Consider the following 20,927-nt stretch of genomic DNA (forward strand, 5'->3'; position numbering starts at 1 on the left):
CTTGGTGCCTCTCCAATGTGAAACTGCTGTGTAACTTCTCTCTAAAGCCTAGGCCTACGAGTTGTACATCATTCTATGAGGAATGTGCATTTCTAATAGCCACTCATTTTATGAAAGAGTAAAAAAAAAAAAAAAAATGTCACAAAATGCTCTTTGTACACCATTTATACAAAGTAAGAACAATACAACTCTGGCCACAAAACAGACAAACAAACGCTTTTATTTGTCTATTGGAGCGTCTCCATAAACAGACTGAAAGGGAATTCAAAGTTAGTGACCCATGTCTTAAACCAATCTACATAGTGTATGTAATAGTCTGATATTTTTGGTCGCAAGTCACATGAAAAAAAAAAAGTACACTAGAGTTTATTGCCATGGGAATGATTGATGCTGGTGTACCATGGCGGTCACTGAAGATCAAAGGGGTCAAACGAATACCCCTTGACCTTTACTGGTGGACGTGGTGTCTTCCTCGGTCTTCTCCGCCGCCGGGTCCGGAGCGGGCGACTCCTTGCCGGCCTCCCCGTTGATGGCTGCCTTGTTGGCTTTCCTGATGTCGCTCGGTCGCTTTGCAGGAATCATGGGTTTCTCTCCTGGGGCTAGGGGGAAGGGGGGGGGGGGTATGAGAGAGAGAGAGAGAGAAAAACAAGGGAAGGAGATACACATGTGTATTAATGTACAATGCAAGACTGAAGAGGCTTTGCTTCGCTTGAGATGAGTAAGGGAAAGAATGGATTTCTGCAGAACAAACAATCTCACAGAAATCTGCATGAATATTTGTAAAACTTATCTGTGCACCGCATTTGCACGTTTGATTCACTCAATCACATGTTGTTTATGTTCCCGTTAGCGCAGAGCCATTCACATACATGTACATTGTATATGTACAATTGCAAGTAACTAGAAATACCAGTCGCCACAAAACGGAAGTGTATTCCTTGAGTCGTTAACCTATAGGGGTAAAGAATTTACCATGACGGACCTGCCTACCAAAGAAACCAAAACTGGAACAGGTTAAGATTCAGTAATGATACATCTACATGTATGTACAAAACTTGAAGGAAATCTATCAAGAAATTTGCCCAGCAGAGTGCACCGCAGACCAAGAGACCTTCAAAAGTCAGACTTTCATGTGTAAAGACAAAACAAATGAGGGCGCAATTACTAACAGTAATCAGTGGCTAGATTTTTAAATGATACAGCTGTACATCTAGACACAAAATTTGAATAAAATCCATCTATAAAAGTGGCCAGTATTACACACACAAAATGTGCCGCACAGAGGAAAGATGCAGGGGAAGGCGCAGGGGCAGCGCATCTGCCCTGTAACCCTGCTGAATCCAAAGTAACCTCAGGTAAAATTACTTGGGGCTACTTAAAGGGGAAATCCAATCCAAATATAAGTTAGTCTGATAAGAAAGAGTAAAATGTTATGAGTTCAACGGTATAAATTTGATCGAAATTGGATGAAAAATAAGGAAGTTATGACATTTTGAAGTTTCGGTTTTTTTTGGAAACAGTTCTTAAACAGTCAATATGAATATGCAAATGGCAAAGTAAGCATGTCAGTCCCTCACAACTCACCACATAATAGTTTGTACATAAAATTTTGAAATTTCCAGTTTTTCATTCAAAGGCAATTATGCCTGAGGCTCAAATCCTCGTATATCTAACTGATCACTATTCTGAAGTTATTCAATCCAGAATAAACTTCAATGACAGAAACGTTTAATTTTTGTCATTTTTTTTTTTGTACACGATCGATGAAAAATTGTGAGGGTATGACATGGTTACCTCACTCATTTGCATATTCATACCCACTGTACAAGAACTGATTTGGAGAAATTATCAAACTTCCTTATTTTTCATCCGATTTCAGTCAAATTTTTACTGTTGAACTTGTGAAATTTTTCTCTTTTTTTATCAGACTAACTTATATTTGGACCGGATGTCCTCTTTAACTCTTTTCAAGAAAAAAGTTAGTCATTTCCTATCTTGAGGTACTGTATATGATGCACCAAGCGATACCCCAGGGTACCATGTTGTATGTCGCCATCTTGTATTGGCAAGAAGTATATTTACACACAGCCATCATATGCATGGAGGTCAAAATTTTAATAGCACTAGGGGATTATGATCTCTATGCCCTGTAATGAAGCTTTTGACCGTAACACACAATAATGACAATAATGATAACTATCTTACAACTTTTTAAAAAACATGTTATTAAAATTTTGAACAGTAATTCAGAATGAAATCATCTAATCCTTAAACTTGTCCTATGATTACTCAATTTTAATTCTTCTGTTGACTCATTATGTATAGTGTGGTGCAGTTGTCAGTGTGCAAACATTGAAATCACTGGTGTAGTGTGCGTGACGTTATGATGCCACTGCACTGCTGAGCTCATTGTTGCAACAATATTTTCCTCTGCTAAGCACTAGAAATTACTTACACCTATTTTTTGGTTACGCAGGGTACAGAACTACAAGAAACAAGGAAAAGTAGAAATTACGCGGTGCGTAATATATGTCCCCGCCGGAAGTAGCATTTAGTAGCAAAATGTACAATATAGGTAAAAAATCAAGGTCAAAGGTCAAAGAAGTCAAAGGTCAAAATTCTGTGTAGAAGTTTTGAAGCCCTCACCTAGTGCCATCACATAAAGCAAACAGAATCGAAATCGGGTTAGAAATGGTGAAGGAGTAGCATTTTGTAGCCAATGTACAATATAGGTCAAAAATAAAGGTCAGAGGTCAAGAAGTCAAAGGTCAAAATTCTGTGTAGAAGTTTTGAAGCCCTCACCTAGTGCCATCACATAAAGCAAACAGAATCGAAATCGGGTTAGAAATGGCGAAGGAGTAGCATTTTGTAGCCAATGTACAATATAGGTCAAAAATCAAGGTCAAAGGTCAAAGAAGTCAAAGGTCAAAATTCTGTGTAGAAGTTTTGAAGCCCTCACCTAGTGCCATCACATAAAGCAAACGGAATCGAAATCGGGTTAGAAATGGCAAAGGAGTAGCATTTTGTAGCAAAATGTACAATATAGGTAAAAAATCAAGGTCAAAGGTCAAAGAAGTCAAAGGTCAAAATTCTGTGTAGAAGTTTTGAAGCCCTCACCTAGTGCCATCACATAAAGCAAACGGAATCGAAATCAGGTTAGAAATGGCGAAGGAGTAGCATTTTGTAGCTAATGTACAATATAGGTAATAATGCCTCCGGCACCACTTCGTGGCGGAGGCATAAAAAATCAAGGTCAAAGGTCAAGAAGTCAAAGGTCAAAATTCTGTGTAGAAGTTTTGAAGCCCTCACCTAGTGCCATCACACAAAGCAAACGGAATCGAAATCGGGTCAGAAATGGCGAAGGAGTAGCATTTTGAAGCAAAATGTACAATATAGGTCAAAGGTCAATGTCAAAGGTCACCCTGCTCGAACTCGTTCGGCGGGGACAAACAATGTAACAACTTGGCAGATTTCTATTTGGTACCCCAGGGTACTAAAAACTGCATCATATAGCATTTGTATTTGACAGGAAGCAAAACATTTGCCAGTGGTTGATTTCCTAATTCTTGGGCTACAAGCAAAATTTCTGAAATAAAAAAAAGGATGCCCATCTGTAAATTCATTCTGTCATTTCATCCACATCATCTACAGCAAAAATGACAACAGCATACGTCGATGTAGGGCAATTTGTCAATCAGCATACAGTGAAGATGATAACAGTAACAACAACAATAACAGCAACAACAGCAACAACAATGACAACAACAATAGTAATAATAATGATAAATTCTCCAACCAACATTCAATAGCAATCCACGATGAACTACACAGATAAAGCGAACATCTACCGTTCTGGCAGAAGCGCCCTGTTGTGGAAGGCGGCTTGAGCCGAGCATGGCGACCGCTAGAAGCTCACCTGGTTTCTTGGCGGGTGGGGGTTTTAACGGCTTTAGCGACTTCCTCAAATCCTGCGGACTCACTCCCTCTCCTGCTAAACGATGTGACAAGGGGATGATGGAGGTAAGGGGTGCAGAGAACAGTGACATTATTATGGAAACACATTTTTCACAACATGGGCATGGAGTGTAGCATAACATTTCATGCTCCAAAAATAGCGGCATCCCCCCAAAAAGAGAGAAAATAAACAACAAAAATAATCAATAGATAAATAAATAAATAACAATCAAGAAATCTTGCCCCGATGTATTTGAACTCACCAAAATTTCACCTCCTAAACTGGAAAGTGCTGCTTGAAAAGAGCTTGCAAATTTTCTTTTGAAGAGCATCAAGATAAATCTAACTATGTTAGATTACAATGCTCAATGCAACTTTTTGATTCCTTACCTGTTGGATAATTGCAACAATGGAAAAGAAAGAGGTGTACAGCTGATTCTTCTTCTTAAAAACAAAACAAAACCAAAAACACAAAGACTCACTACAATGCATATTGCAACCATGGACTTCTAGTGAGAGTGCCAGCCCACCACCTACCCCGAGCTTCTCTGAAAAAGGTGCCTAAAAGTTTTTGGTGACGGTGCAACAACTATTTACGGACCATTTCAGGTTCGTTTCAGAGAAAAGTAATGCTCGAAAAGTGCACTTCTCTATACGTGACTATTTTTTTTTTTCTATGTCGGAAAGGCTTTCAGAGCAGAAAATGGACTTTCTGTAACTATACCTAGATGGTTTCTTTTTCTTATATCTAGAAAAAAAAACCCCAGACATATTCACGGCGGGAGAATGTACCCAACAAGTTAGATTGATTACAATAGATTCGGTAATAAGGAAAGAGCCATTTTGCAGTAGTATTGAAGGAAAACAATCAAGAAATTCTTAATACAATGTGGATTGTGGATAATAACGCATAGCTAGGCATGGGCTCTTTGTTTGCTATTGCTTATAGGCACAAATTCTTTGCTCTCATTAAATATCAAAATGATTTACTTTTGGGGCAAATTCTCCGTTTTAAAAGCCTGTTGCCATAATGTACATACAGTCTGTAAACATGTGTGGGAATTGCAATGTGTGTCTTTCTATTTCTTTGGAGAACCTTATCCTGTGAGAAATCAAAAGGACCTAGCGTGGCAGAAACGTTACTAAGTGATTTGACTTCAGAGAAGTGACCCACATGTAGAATGTAACCCACATTGTAAACATGCAAGCAATGAAATGACATTCGGAGAAGGCAAATGTTCCCCAAAGAAAGCCCAAGCTCCCCATGACATGAATGCAGTGGTATCTACCTGGTTTGGAAGCAACAGGTGGTTTCTTGGCTATGAGCGAGTGTCTGGGACTGACACTGGGCTTGGGTTTGGGGGTCAGGTCCAGAGCTGGCTTGGGCGCTATGTGTTTTGACTGGACAGCAGTCTTTGGTGGCGGGGCCTCCTTGGCCTCGGTGACCTCTTTGGCGTCCGGCTGACTCTTCTGCGAGTTGTTGTTGATGACGAGCGGGGACTGGCTGTCGGACGCCGAGCTTGCACGCTTCACTTTCTCCTGCGAGCTGGAGTCATCCTTTGCACTCTCCTCCGTCGCCGGGGTCACAGCTGCATCGCTGGTGGACTCGACCTTCTTTTGTTCGCTGGCCCCGCCCTCCTGTTTCCCATCATTCACTTCTGCCGGGGTGACATCCTCACTATCACCGGTTGCTGCCGGCTCAATGTCTTCCGTTGTTTCATCCTTCTTGGAGTCCTCAGAAGCAACCTCCTCTTCCTTCACTTTCACTTCTTTAACATCCTCCTTCTCCTCCTCCTTCACTGCCTCCTCCTCCTTCGCCGCTTCCTCCTCTTTCTCCTGCTGCACCTCCTCGGCTCTGTCGGTGCTGGCCTCCTCCTTGGTGTCTTCGACGGTTTCCTCCGGCTTATCCTCTTTGTCCTCTACAGGTTTACTTTCGTCTCCATTTGTTGGTGGTTCCTCGGGCGTGGCTGCGATGTCCTCGCCTTGCTCGTGTTTGTCGTCCGGCGCGGCGGCAGAGGTCTGCTGCTTGTCTTCTGCGGGCGCTTCTTCTTCTTTAACCTCCGCTACCGGTGCTGGCGCAACCGCCGCGGGAGTCTTCTGGGTCTGCTCGGCTTCGGCGTTGATGGATCTCCGCGGAGACGGCACCGGCCTGGGTGCCGCCGTTGGGGGCGACAACGCCGCGGTCTGCCTGGGCGAGGTTGGCGTCAGAGATGGTGTCGGCGAGGTGGGCTTGGGGCTCGGAGACGGGGATTGTAATGGAGATTTCAGGGAAGAGGAAGGGCTCGGGCCTGGAGACTTTGGAAGGACCAGGGCCGGTTTGTTGGCGGCCCTCTCTGCCGTTGGTGGTGATGAGCTTGGGCTAGTCTTCTTGCCCAGGGGTTTTGCGGCAGGTGCGATAGATGGCTTGGATTCAGTTCCACTTTCTCTCATCTCCTGCAAGGTAAAAAATGAAATCAGTACTCTCACAACACGGATCTCACTCCTCTAACAACATGCACATCGTAAGTAGTCATTACAGCTTAGAAAACCCTCTAACAAAGCATTAATGCTTCTTATTTTAGAATTTTTGACGAATGATCATTGATCAAATCTAGAACACGCATCAAAAGGAATGGATGATGTCAGGAGAAATATAAATGGAAAATTATTTCAAAGTTTAGGAACAATGATTCTCAGGCCAAACATGTGGGTATTTTAAACATGTGGGCATTTACAACTTGTTTCTCTAAAGCTTTAAGTCAGTTAAAAGTTACTTTGATATCCTGGCTATATCGCATATGCATGAGTGTGTGTTGGGGCTGGAGATTGAGGCTTTTACAACACAGCCAAACTATAAAGTAACAGCCATTTGGAATGAAACTAGTGATTAGTACGAGTACACAGATCAGCAGAACATTGAAACAAACTTTGATATTACAAAACATGTAACCATTTGAAAGCTTTCTGGCACTTGAAAACAGTTAGTATGAAACGCCAAATGATTTGGAATCAAATTTTGAAGTTGCCTATTTTTCTCTCAAAAATTGTCCCGATACGTCTCGGTACGACAGTTGGGTCGTGAAGCCGGTGTCTCCGCTCTGAGAGAGCATTCATCACACAGAGGGCCAAACACAAGACCAACATGAAGCGAGTTTTCTCTTCCCACCTAACTTGGTGGTGGCATGCATTGCACTGCCAAAAACAATTCTCCCAATTCCCAATCATATACAGTGTATAAAAGTAAACATTTTGTCACTAACGGTAGGGTCCGTACACTCGAATATGCGACATGCAAATGAAGGAGGTGATCTACATGTAGCAGGCAACATGTGGGGGTCAAGTGGGGTCACACTTTTGGTGTTCACTTGTGCACTTCTGATGATGCCGAGTTACTGTGCAGCAGGCATGGGCACAGCACATTGTACATGTATGTGGTAATCACATCTTCACTTTTTCCCTATTTATCATGACTAAAACATTTTCAGTTCACAATAGAAATGGTATGTATTTTCAGAGCTTGTATATGTGTTATGACCTGATATTTCTTTTCCCGACACATATCAATTGCTTAGAAAACCTACAAAACTATTGTAGTTTGGAGGAGATAAGAGAGATAGCGTTCCATGTTTTTTGTGTATGATCAAATAGAGCCTTCGCAATGCACCGGCACAATGTTGTTAATACATTGTTGTGGAAATTAAATAGCCCCACCGTTTTTACAGCTATATGCGACAGGGAGAATTCTCACATGACACATGCCACATATATTCTCTCTCTCTTACCCTCTTTTTCTTCATCTCTGCCATAACGTTTGCGCCGAATGGGTTCACGCCCGTAACGGCGCGGGGTGGGATCATGGCCTGCTTTGGTTTGGCCACTGGGGGCGTCGACGGCTCCACCTCTTTCTCCTTCTTCTCCCCGATGTTCTCTGCTGGGGGGAGCACCACCTCCTCCTTACGCCCTTCTGTTCATTGAAGGGAAAGGGGGTGGGGGGAAGGGGGGTTGGTGGGGGAAGGGGGCCAGGCAGAAAGGAGATGGCAAAGCATTGCATTTGACAATGAAAACATTTACTGCAGAATGTGTGTTCGTTTGCGTCTCATGGCCTGCATGGTTTCTAGCATTCTAGCGTCAAGAGCAATGGATATATGGCGATTCCCTTTTTCCCCCTTTTTGGATGCATCCACCTGCATTATATGTCAGGAAATTTTTGCTATGATAGCAACTCTTGCTGCAATGGTCACATGACAGGAATCCTGCTTCCTGATTGGCTGTTGCCACAAGAAGTTGCCATTCTAGCAAGAATTGCTTTCATAACACCTTTTATGAAATGAGACACAGATGTGCTGGTGACTTTAAAGGCACATAAAAATAAAACAAAACAATACAAAACCCCAAACCTGGGAAAATGACTACTTTATGGGTATCAGTACATAGAAAAAACTAATATGCATTCATTGATGGCAATATATGGCGATGAGAAGTGTATGTGCTAAGTGGGAATTACAAGAAATATGTGCATGTCATGATTACAGTACACTGCTTGAATTTTCCTTTTTTTTATTGACGAATATATTCATATACATGTACATGCCTACAGGAAAAATGTTACTCCATTTCATAAAGTACAAAATAATGAAGAGCTTAAATGAAATAATATGAAAATGACCTACATTGGTTTTTGCATATAAATTCTTCTAATACACTATGGTGTTTAATTAATTTCTGCATTCTTAAGCGAAAATTCTGAAGCAGTGCTATTACTGACTTGCGAACCAGTTTTGTAGAGCAAGAAAATTATAATACCCCAATCAATAAAATTTGAGCTACATCAGACAGATGTAAATATTAAAAACATTTGAACGAAAGTAAACTTTATCAAGTTGTAAAATTTATATCCGAAAAAAACCACAACAATTTTTTCTAGACTGTTTGAGCGGGGATAACCTTTTTTTTTTATAATCATCTTTGAAATTTAAGAGTATTTTTGCACTTGAAACCCAAGATGGCAGATACCCAGTCCCCCCCCCCCCCAAAAAAAAAAAAAACACATTAAAGAAACAAGTTTGCGTTGTGCTGCACTAAAATAATTCAACATTGTGAATGTCTTACTAAGTGCAAGGACACAAAGCTAATTTGCACTTCAAGATAAGGAGCAACAAAATGAAAGTTCAGGTCTCCTGAAAACTGAAAACTGTATTAGCCATGGTGACATGTTTGCTCCTGCGACAACTGCTCCGGACTTACTTTCTCCAAGGACTTAGGGTTACAGTTAGGGTTGTGATTTGGATTTAGGTTTGGTTTGATATGACGATTGGGATTAGGGTTTGGGTTATGTTTGTTGGTAAAATTTTATGATTGGCTTAGTGAGCAGAAATTTCATGGGAGCAATTGTCGCAGGGGCAAATGTCATGGGACTATGAAAACATATATTTTTCAAGGACAGCATCTTGTGAGCAGTGCATTTTGCGAATTTGGACAACGCCGTATGTGCACTAATTTGAGAATCTCATAAGGGAACAAGAAGGACGCATCATCCTTTTCCAAGAAGCAAGGTTAGCTCTTTTCCACCTTGAGGAAGATTAGACGGTGCAATTTGCTCCAGAATGTAATACTTTGGCATGCTATTTATCTTTGCCAAAAAATTAGTAAGAAGAAAACAGAACAAAACCATTTGCTAAACGTACAGCATATGCAGTAATCGTTTTAAAGCGTTTGCCTGTCACTGCACCAACTTAACAACAAAAATACATGACTTTGTTTCTTAGGGTGCAAAGGAATGAGTTCTCGTGTGAAAGCTACCTCATGACAACACAAAATACAGATGTAAACTTGACATGTAAACATGCAGACATAACAAATCAAAATGCTGAATCTGCAGAACAGTGAAAAATGGCAGGATTATACTTTTGTTTGTTTGTTTGTTTGTTTTTTGCTTTTTGTTCTTGGGTTATTTTCTTTCTTTTTCTTTTTGTCGGGGGGGGGGGGGGGGGGGGGTAGGTCTTCTACAATGTGTAATTTGTGCATGTGATACAACCAACTGGTCACAACTGAAATTTAAAAGATACAAATAGATCCGGATTCTGCCGATACAATTTGTATGGATGAATGGATACACGCATACAGTAGATTGAATATGCACAAATTTTGTGTATCTGAATGCTCATATACAATTTGAGACATGTCCAATGAATTAGAGTCATGTTTTTTAAGCATGGATGTTTCAGCATCATTCGAAAGTTTATTGTACATTCACATGACATGTTTACATGTCTGAATGGACTCATACTGGTGTCCAGAAAGTGGGCGGGGGACATTTACTGTCCTAGCTGCGTTCACATTGACTGCTACTTCAAGACTGACTAGGATGTGTGAGTCCCTGTGTCAACACAGTGTGCAGGAACTTTCTTGAAGTTCAGGTACTTGAGCATGAGTGTGATTTGTTTCAATTATGAGTCAGAGTTCCAATGTAACATGATTATGATACGATTGTACGATTGCCTGAATGTACTCGTAAAGTTGCCATGTATACAGGGCTGGAAATCTGAATGCTCTCGCATCATTGAGGAGTTACAGGGCATGCAGTCTGAATGCTCTCATACAACTGTCATATTACAGGGCACAGGGGCGGATCCAGGAATTCTGTAAAGGGGGGCGTGACTAATATTTCTGGTGCCACTTCCGGGTTTCATTTCATTGTTTTTCTTTTTATTTCTTTTGTTTTTTACGAAAAATAAAGGTGGGCATGCACCGGTTGCGCCCCCCTCTGGATCCGCCACTGGGGCAGTACATCTGAATGTTCCCATGTCAGTATATTGGTAAAATATTTGAATGCTCCATGCTCCTGAAAACTCCAGACATTGTTGATAAAGAACGTGGGATTAGCTTTATGCATGTCTGTGGTGCTAATTCTTCTACTTATTAAAGTGAAATGAAATCCAAATATATATTTCATGGACTGAGGGAATGCAGCAATATTAGAAGAACACATCAGTGAAAGTTTGAGGAAAATTGGACAATCTATTCAAAACTTACTAATTTCTAAAGTTTCAGTGCAGCCATTGCTGGATTTGAAGACTATGACAGTTCATTACGTCACCGCGCAACAATGACATACAGAATACATAAAGAGAAGTTTGAAATTATGACAAGAACAATACTCATATTCCTTTGAATTGTTATTGAGATACGAAGCCATAAGAGGCAAACCAAGTGCTCTACCTGCATTACGGTGGAAAAATTGAATTTTACGGAATTCTCTTGAGATTTTCTGTATATCGTTGTTCTGACCTGATGTCATGAATTATTGTTACTGTAGTCTTCTCATCGGCCACACCGAAATTTCTAAAAATTACAACTTCTGAATGGATTGTCCAATTTTCCTAAAAGCTTCACTGACGTCTTCTATGAATATGGCTGCATTCCCTTAATTCACATAATATATTTGAGTTTCGTTCTCCTTGAAAAGAGTCTCAGGTACTTGTGCAATGTCTATGAGAACATGTTCCAAGTACATGTAGCATGATAGTAATAAAAGATAAAAGAACCCAGTGAAGCTCCTCTTCGTGATGGCAGGATTACCTTCTTTGGGAGGCTCGGGCGTGGCCTCCGGGCGGGGTGACTTGGACTCGATGGTCGGCGAATCCGCTGCGGGAGGGGTCCCAGTATCTGACTCATCGATGGATTGTTGACTACTGGAAAAGGCACGGGGGACAAAACAGAGCAACGCATATCAAAGCCATTTATTTTGTAAATATTCCCGAGTCGCTACTGGTTCACTAATACGACACCTTTTGAAAATATTGTAACCTATACTTCGATCCCGTGTCGCACAAAAATTACGACCATATGCTATCAAGATCTAACCAGATTGAATTTATTCTGTGTTTATAGCACCAATTAACAAAGCCTCGAGTGTGTCTTGAGTTTGTGTATATGAAAAAGGCTCCTTCATGCTTGTGTTTGGGTGGCATCCTGTGGTCAAAACTTACATTGACAGATACATATACAGTGGACTCCCATTAATTATTTCTTTCGTTATATCGAAATTTTGTTCTAACCAAACAAATAAACAATAAAAATAAATAGACTGGAAAATGTTGCAGCGTGAATTTTTACTTCATTGTAACCGGAATTTCGTTATAACCGTGTTCGTAACAACGGGAGTGCAATGTAATCGAATAGATTTCCCTTGTTTATCCTCAGAATTCCTGTATCATAATGGAACCCTATGGCATAATAGAAACATTATCATTGTCATATTCCCTTTCTACTGTATGCAGACATTTTTTCTCCATTTTTTTGACAGCATCTAGTTAGTAGATACTGATGTAACAGTTGCATGTTAAAACAATACACAAGTGATACGAAAACAGCAAGGTACACACAGGCCTAAACCTGCAGCTATCACTGTTTCAGTGCTGCCCTACGTACAAAATCTTGCAGCAATTACAGAATAACAATAATGCTCATGCCTGGACGTTGACAACCTTTACAAAGACTTCAACCCTCAGTATCTCGTAAACTGGAGAAATGCCCATCAGGACAAACATGAAATTGCTGCTGAGCAAGTGGAATGAATTGGCTCTTGCCCATTCAAACTACATTGTATGAGGCCCCTGCCCTAAGGCATGGGGGAAGTGGAAGAGATGTACAACCTTCTCTTTGTGATATTCTGCCTCACCTCTTGTGTGACCCTAACTTGTCCTTCTTTTCATTCTTCTTCTCCTTCTCCTTCTTCTCCTTCTCCTTCTTCTTCTTCTCCTTGGCCTCCTTCTCCTTCTTAGAATCCTCCTTTTTGCTCTTCTTGCCGTCCTTCTTCTCCTCCGCCTTGTCCCGCCTCAAAAAGTTCTTGAGGAATCCCGACTTCTTGCTTCCGGTCTCCTTGGGGCTCTCCTTTGCCGGCGACTCGTTCCTGTGTGTGATTAGAGAAATGCATATCCAAAACATTTCCTTTTTGTTCCTGTGTTGTATTACGGGGACTATATACTTGACATACATCATAACACCATAATTTACGTGGTTGAAAAAATATTTCTGAATATGTGCCATATATTTCATGATTATATTTCTATTATTTTTCTTCAGATTACTTGGCTTCACAAAAAAACAAACAAAACCTTCCAAAACCAAGAAGCTGCCTTATAACGTCATCTGTCACTCATCACTCTAAGTGTTGATATGAGTGACAAAAGACACTGGAATGCACCTTTTCTGGGACTCAACATAACTGGCATGTTCTCCCAGCAATGTCTTCTGTTAATCGTGTATAATAATTTGGAAAGGGCATCATGAATCAATGCAAGTCAACATGCATTTGCATTTGCACTGCACAGTTCCTATAAAGTAGACACGAACGAAATCACGAAAATATTACGGAGTACTGGACAAAGTTTCAGCTCATATGAAAATTACATGGTCCATGAACTTGATACTGATATACACGTAATAATAATAATAGCTGGTTTTTTATATAGCGCATTTCACACACTTCAGGGTTTCAATGCGCTTTACAGACTATTATTACCCCGGTCACTGGATACATTATTTCCAACCAGCACACCAGCACTAACAGTGCTCATTCTCCACTCCCTGGGGAGCATTCCAGCCAGTCGCAGCCATTTTACAGGCGCGCACATGCTGATCAACCAACATAAGCTTTCTCATCCTACCGGGTACCCATTTATACTCCTGGGTGGAGAGCAGCAATGTGGATAAAGTGCCTTGCTGAAGGGCAAACGTGTCGGGCTTGGCATGGGCTCAAACCCACGAACCATACCGCGCTCATGTCGTTCACAGACGAGCGCTCTTATCCACTCAGCCACGACACCTCCACATGTATGTAGCAAGTGAAATTATTCCCCTGTCTTCATAAGGAGGCAAGTCATATGCTCTTTGACTGAGCAACATCTACCCTCAAAATCACATTTATGTGTTGGTTGACCTCCAAATCTTACATGGATGCCATGCCCTTATATGGTTTTCATAAATTCTTCCCATAGGACTTTAAATGTGTAGATTTGTAATATCTAATCAAACTGGGGAAACTGTATGTGCCTGTTTCTGTTCTCATTAACCCGTTGGGGACGAGTCCCGAGTACTAGTATACTCGGGCAGGTGTCTATGGGAAATGCCTGTTGTAGCAAAATCAGTCCGTCCTCAACTGGTTGAAAATCTATATTTTGTACCACTACAAATATAGATATCCAGAATGAATAATATGTAATCATATGTTCTTCTTGCTGTTGTTTTCAACAGTTTTTTAAAATTAATATTTATTCGATGACTTTGAGCACGAAAGAAAGGCATGCTATTCTGATTTGATACTCAAGATTAGATGTAAAGTTTACACCTCTACTCTAGGCTTACACTTTAGGCGTGGGTCCCGGCGAACTGGTTGGTTCTAGAGAGTCAAAACCTTCAACCTTCGGTGATTCAAACATTTTTGAAATGTCCTCCTCTTCTTCCTGCAAGGTGTGGTTATTGCCCGGGTTATGGGTGCCTGGGCGCGATGGTGGGTGGGGCCGGGCCGGCCTCATGACCCGGCTGATTCGCGGCCGACTGGCCCGCACGTCCGGCAACAGGTAGGAAGGCTGGTCAGAGATGGGGCCGAAGCCGTCCAGCGCGGGCAATGGGGCCGGGCCTGGAGCTCGGGCCGGGGCTGGGGCCGGGGCTGGGGCTGGGCCTGGGGCTGGGGCCGGCCTGGGCTGTGGCGTGGGGGTGACCGACTTGTCCTCCTCTGGTTTGGATGGAGGAAGTGGGCTTTGGATAGAAGTGTGCAAGGGGCTTGCACCCTCAGCATTATTGCCATCTGGTTCGTCACCGTCAACAATGGGGACAATCACTGGAAGAGACATGAGGTAAAACAGAAACACATTATCTCTCCACTAATGTTTTTCACAAATACATACATATACAGGTATATAATATACACACACACATGTATATTCCCCCTTTTTTCCAGAATTCAACAGCAAAAGTTTAGCCAGTGTTTCCAGCACTTGTATTCTGTACACTGAAACTAAATTGTCATTTATCATACTGTATACAACAAATTACACAATCCAAGTTATATGATGAGTGGAAAACATTGAAGACGATTCTATTTGATTGTACGTACGGGCTGTGACTGACTCTACCAAAATGGTACAAGTGTGAAAAGAGACAGTTCTCTCAACTTGCTTCCAAAAAATTAAATTGTTGCCAGAAAATTTTGAACACCTCATAACAAATTCACTACACTACACTGTCTCGTCTCCCTGACAGCCATTCATCATGGATACAAAGACAAATACAGATAACTTCGCTTTGTTTGCTGAGGAGCTTTTTCTGATAGTTTATCAGCCTGTTTGCTAGCATGTTTCTATTCAAGGCATCAATGACAAAAAGTGTTCAATAGGTGTGCATGTTTGTGACTACATCTGCAAGGATTAATAATGCTGAAAAGGATCATTCACTATTTACGAAATAAAAACAATTGATGGATATGGATGGATGTGTAAAAACATCATGTGGATCTGGAAAGACTGCAAGACTATGTTCTATCCACAAACACCAACAATCCAATTAACAAATTGTCTCCAATATGATTTATCCCAAATAAACATGTGAATTCAAAGAAAAGTGGTACACTTTGTGAAGCTTCCCAATTTTCAGTGGACAAGTTTTTAAGACATCTATAAGCATGCATAACATGACCACTGCTTGTTGGTCACTATGAGCAGAAACATGGGGCCGTCAGTAGTACCCAATCTGGAATACCCTCCTCTTACAAAGGAACATGTGTCATTGCTGATCGAGACTGAACACTATGCCAAAAAAATCATCTGCTCTTCTTGGTTTGGGGGATTTGAACCCTTGACCCTCGTGTTCAAAGGGCGGAGTGTTTTGGTGGCTGACCACAGCATCTCTCCCGTCACAACTTACCATATGTATCACCAAAGTGGGACTTGGGTCTCTTCATGCTCTTGTGTCTCTGGACTCTGGCCGACTGTCTCTTGGTCATCTGCAGTGGTCACAATGAGTGGACAATGGATGAAATCATCAACTTTTCCTAATTACTAATTAGTAATGCACTGACCCCTACCTTGGCAAGATATTTCATTGGTTTTGTATGAATACCCTCTCCTTCAGACCCTACCCCTATAAAGAAAGAAAGAAGGAATTCAAAATAACCCGGCCAAAATTGAAGTTACACAAAAATAACAGTCCCACATACAGGCCTTTGCGATGGCATTAAGATATGCATGATAGCATAATCACATCTCTATAACAGCAGTTTCATTATAATTTCACTTATTAGAAGACAAAGCATGAAAACAGGTGTTCCAATCAAAGCAGGTCTTAGGAAGTATACTGATGTTATCACAAATACTGGATAAGATTGCCAAGTCACAAAGTTCATGATTTGGACAATCATTTAATTATTCTTGTGTATTCATAATTATGGTATGGAGATTGTCCCACTGCATTTCATAAAATTCCCTATATTTCATGACATATTGTTGAGAAAACTAGCTTTGATGTTTGCACAGTGTCAAGAAACATTGTAACACAAGAGGTCAAGTCCAAACACTACAGTGACACACTTCATAGAAACATTAAAAAAATAAAAGATTTCAATAAAAACAGTCAATCACTAGGTAGTCCTATACTATAATACTCGAAGTTGTTGTTGTTGTTGCGGCCTTATGTATTTCCTGTTTTATTTCGGCGTTGCTGGTTTCTCTATCTCCTCCCGAGCCGTCGGCTCCGGGCAGTTGCGACCGGTGCCGTCGGCCGCATGAGAGTATCCTACATCGAATGGCGCGGGTTTCGTCCCCTCTCCGCCTCCGTGTCGACGTCGAGGACGAAAAAGAAAAATTAATTAGCTAGATGCATAATGCATTTTTGTGCGTGACGAAAGAGCCGAGCGTTTCAATATTCACGGAACCTGCGCTGGCCTCTTGCTTTCTCGATCTTCCATCTTTTAGCTTGAAGAGACACTGGGGGATACTAAAGATGATGGTGCAGCGAAATCTCTGACATCTTCCGGCGGACGCGCACGCACACAGACAATGTACCTCGCAGAACTCTATACACACTCTACACTGTGTGTATAGTTCTGTGATGTACCTTTGCCTCCGCCTGTTACGTGTACTGAATGTATTGACGATGGTTACACGAATCTGTGTGTGCATGATATGGACTACAAGGGCATTTACGTACAGTTCGCCATTATTGGCGTCCCCAAATGAAAACAACGAACGTTGTTATGTAATTGTATTTTGCACAACTGCAGAATACTATATGCAGCTCAGGTACGTCATTTAGTTTGCTCGCCGTTTGCTCTCAAGTCCGGTGTCATTGTACGCAGACTGTTTAGGACGCGGCTAAATATATTTGCCGATCGTACCCTTACATATCAGATTACACGCGCAGCTGTGTCCATTCGTTTACTGCAGAGCTGCTGTAATCATACATATTCATAAGATGAGCGGACGTAGAGGAAAACCTCGCTTTGCCGACCGCCTATTTTTAAAATTGCAAGTGGAAATAGAATGTGTGGTTCTATGGTCTATCAAACCAAGTTTTGGTGACAAAAAAAGAGGGAGCAAATGAAGACGAATGCAGTGATGTTTATATTCTTCTTTCTTCCATAACATGGGAAAAATATTAAAGAAAAAAATACGAGGTCGTGAGAACCTACTCCCACGGATGCCTATTAAACCTGATGACTATGATCTCCCCCTCCCCAAATAATAACAATGATGATAATAATAATAATAATAATAATGATATAATAATAACAATAATAGGAGCAATAATTGTAGGCCTAATATTAATTATGATAATGTACAATCTCAAGCAGATGTAGTTCTATATTAATATGATATATCAAGCCAAGTTTTGGTGATTAAAAACAAAAAGGAGGGAGCAAAATTATGAAGACGAAAATATCTTATTTTTCTCTCATAACGTGGGGAAAAGAAACATGAAAAAAAAAAAACAAACACAAAACAAACCGAGGCCTTGAGACCAGCCGTGGATTCCCGCGGGTGCCCGCGTGGATGCAAGAGCAGGGGGTAATCAGTCATAGTGTTAATATCTTCCCGTTTCGACGGGAACAACCTGTGGGCAGAACTTTCGGGGAATCTCATTTGCGTTTTTGGCAATTTTTCCCTGAATGTTTTTGTTTTTTGCCCTGCGGAGGTGGAAATGTGTGTGTGCGTGAGGGGGGGGGGAGGGTTGAGGGGCAACAAGACAACTGTTGGACTTCAACGGGTGCAAATAACCCCTCGAAACTCAAGTTCTATAATAAAAGCAAGTAGTGGCGGGAATGATCCCTACCAATGGACCGGATCGCCTGGCATATACTACAAAAATGTATTATAAAATTTCTGGGAAGGGTGGTCATTTAGAAGACAGCACAATTAACGAAAGAACGAGAAGACTTTTCTTTTTATTTCTTCAATAAAAATGTGCAAAATCGTATTATGAGAAAAAAAATAAAACCCCTCAGACCCGTGGATTTCCACGGGTGCTGCTAGTTACATGTAGAATATTGTAAAACGAGGAATGTTTGCGTGCATTTTAATTTCGCGAGAGCCAAGATTCGTGAAATTAAAATGCATGTAAAAGTTCTTGTCTACACTATGCACTGAATATTAGACATAATTCGCAAAAATTCCATGCCGTGAAAATATTGTTTTACAGTACTCATATTTAGATTTTAATCAAAAAGTGTAAACAAAAACACTTCTCTTTGTTTTAATCCAAATTATCTTACTTTTCAGGTTTTCTCAACTTCAATATCAGCATATTTCCTTCTAATAATGTACAATGTGCAGATCGTTACAGGCTACAAATATGTCTGCCAGTCAGCGGGAGCCGCCAAGAGTGGTGCAATTTCTCAGAGCTTTCATAATGACACATCAAAATATCTGTCACATTAATGTATACAGCATGCTTTCACAAAAAGTTGTCCTCTGCACGTAAGAAACAGAAGGTCACAGGTTATTCTGCAGGTTTCACACAGCGATTTAATGCTCTTATGCTTCTCACTCAATGAACAAGCTGCTATAGCTAAAGGTGACGGGACATCAACTTCAAACTCGCATCAACTGATCTGGTATTTTGGTGCTGAATTAAAATGCAAAATTACAAATGCGTTCATACATTGTATGTGTAAGGAAGTCAGAGAAATTGAAAATGCACTCAAGATCATGCAACAAGGAACTTCGCTTGTGATTTTGTAGTAGCCAACACAGGCAGTTCCTCATTGTATATAGTATGTGTAAATGTAATTCCAGATGTGCCCTTCTCATCAGTGTACAGTTGGTAAATGAACAGTTATCTTACACATAATTACAATACTTAGTTTGTCTACTAAAGTTTCTAGTGAGGATGGAGAAAAGACATCCATACTCATTTCTGGACAACAGTTCCTATTGTAAAAAATTGCCACTCCCAAAACAAGGGAAGTTGTATGGAAGGAAGTCATTAGTGCTGAGGGGGAAGTTGTCCAGGTGTTACAGACACACACACACTGATAATACTGACCGTTGGAGGAAGGCTGGCCACAATGGGTTTGGCGCCCTCGCTCGGCTCGCCCCCAGTCGCCGCTGCTGGCAACGGCTCCCCCAAATCGCCATTCTGCAGATGGGCATCCGCCACAGCACCCTCCTTGTCCTCACTCACACCCTCTTTGTGGGTGGGCGTGGCTGGCTGTGCCCCCTCCTCTCCCGCACCACTGCTCTCCGCCTTTGAATCCTCGCTCTCCTCGTCCCGCGAATCGTCCAGTAGGATGCTGTCCACCTGTCTGACCGTTGTCCCGCTGGCTACCTCGTCGCGGAACTTCTTCAGCTCGTCAGCCTGTCCCCGACATCAAAAGAGTATGGTGTCTTTCATAAGTTGGTCATACCTTCAGGGTATATCACTGATCATTAAAATAAAGCATGCTACTACAACCTGTCCATAAACCTTTTGAGGACGGTTTGATCTGCAAAATGATCCAAATAACCAGCTACTAGTATAAGTGGTAAAAATGGAGTGTTCCTTTGAAGACCTCTCAGTTTTAAAAGGAAAAAAATGCACATTTCAGAACTGATGTATTAGCAAAACAAGTTGATTTAATTAGATATGAAACATTTAATCATTTTGATCTTCAGATTTTATAGAATATTGTATTTCTCATTTTTACGATTGTGCGTCATTGGAAAACTACACTTGTATCTACAGACACGAGACCTAAAAGCACTTGAACTAAAGAGGTCATTTCACAGTGTAACAGAGTAAAAGGGGTAAGAGCGCCCTCTATTGAGCACTTACAAGTTCCGCCTCAACACTGGTGAGCTGCTCTATGATCTCATCGAGGATTGTGTCAGAGATGAACGAAGCCATGGCAAGATTAGTCTCACTGTGTACGACATATGTGAAGGAGAGGGAGAGAGGGAGAGAGATATATAAACATAAAGAACAAGAGATAGAGATATAGAGATAAAAGAGAAAGAGATAGAGATATAGAGATATAGAGATAAAAGAGAAAGAGATATGGTAAGAGAGAGGGGGAGATAAAAGAGGTATATGTAAGGAATAAGAGATAGAATGATGGAGATAAAAGAAATCAGAAAAGATATGGTAAGAGAGAGGGGAGACAAAAGATATATATATAAGGAATAAGAGATAGAATGATGGAGATAAAAGAAATCAGAAGAGATATGGTAAGAGAGAGGGGGAGATAAAAGAGATATATATAAGGAATAAAAGATAGAATGATGGAGATAAAAGAGAAAGAGATATGGTAAGAGAGAGGGGGAGATAAAATAGGTATATGCAAGGAGTAAGAGATAGCATGATTTAGATAAAAGAAATCAGAAGAGATATGGTAAGAGAGAGGGGGAGATAAAAGAGATATACATAAGGAATAATAGATAGAATGATGGAGATAAAAGAAATCAGAAGAGATATGGTAAGAGAGAGGGGGAGATAACAGAGATATATATGTAAGGAATAAGAGA

General features: G+C 41.0%; 1 protein-coding gene across 1 annotated transcript in view; it reads right to left on the reverse strand.

The window, feature by feature from the left end:
• Window positions 1-351: 351 nt before the first annotated feature.
• LOC139738472 (uncharacterized) overlaps window positions 352-20,927 on the reverse strand; it is a 161,618-nt gene continuing 141,042 nt past the window's right edge. The window contains exons 23-33 of the mRNA XM_071649099.1: window positions 20,239-20,326; window positions 19,471-19,782; window positions 15,856-15,934; window positions 14,299-14,773; window positions 12,700-12,844; window positions 12,364-12,368; window positions 11,512-11,624; window positions 7,716-7,897; window positions 5,244-6,387; window positions 3,917-3,988; window positions 352-599 (exon numbers count right to left, since the gene is read on the reverse strand). Of these exons, the coding sequence (XP_071505200.1) occupies window positions 427-599; window positions 3,917-3,988; window positions 5,244-6,387; window positions 7,716-7,897; window positions 11,512-11,624; window positions 12,364-12,368; window positions 12,700-12,844; window positions 14,299-14,773; window positions 15,856-15,934; window positions 19,471-19,782; window positions 20,239-20,326 (2,788 nt within the window). The 3' untranslated portion in view covers window positions 352-426. The remainder of the gene's footprint in view (window positions 600-3,916; window positions 3,989-5,243; window positions 6,388-7,715; window positions 7,898-11,511; window positions 11,625-12,363; window positions 12,369-12,699; window positions 12,845-14,298; window positions 14,774-15,855; window positions 15,935-19,470; window positions 19,783-20,238; window positions 20,327-20,927) is intronic.

Source organism: Diadema antillarum, unplaced genomic scaffold (assembly GCF_040938485.1).
Source record: "Diadema antillarum isolate AM-2024a unplaced genomic scaffold, OU_Dant_1.0 seq00000744_RagTag, whole genome shotgun sequence".
Taxonomy (NCBI): Eukaryota; Metazoa; Echinodermata; class Echinoidea; order Diadematoida; family Diadematidae; genus Diadema; species Diadema antillarum.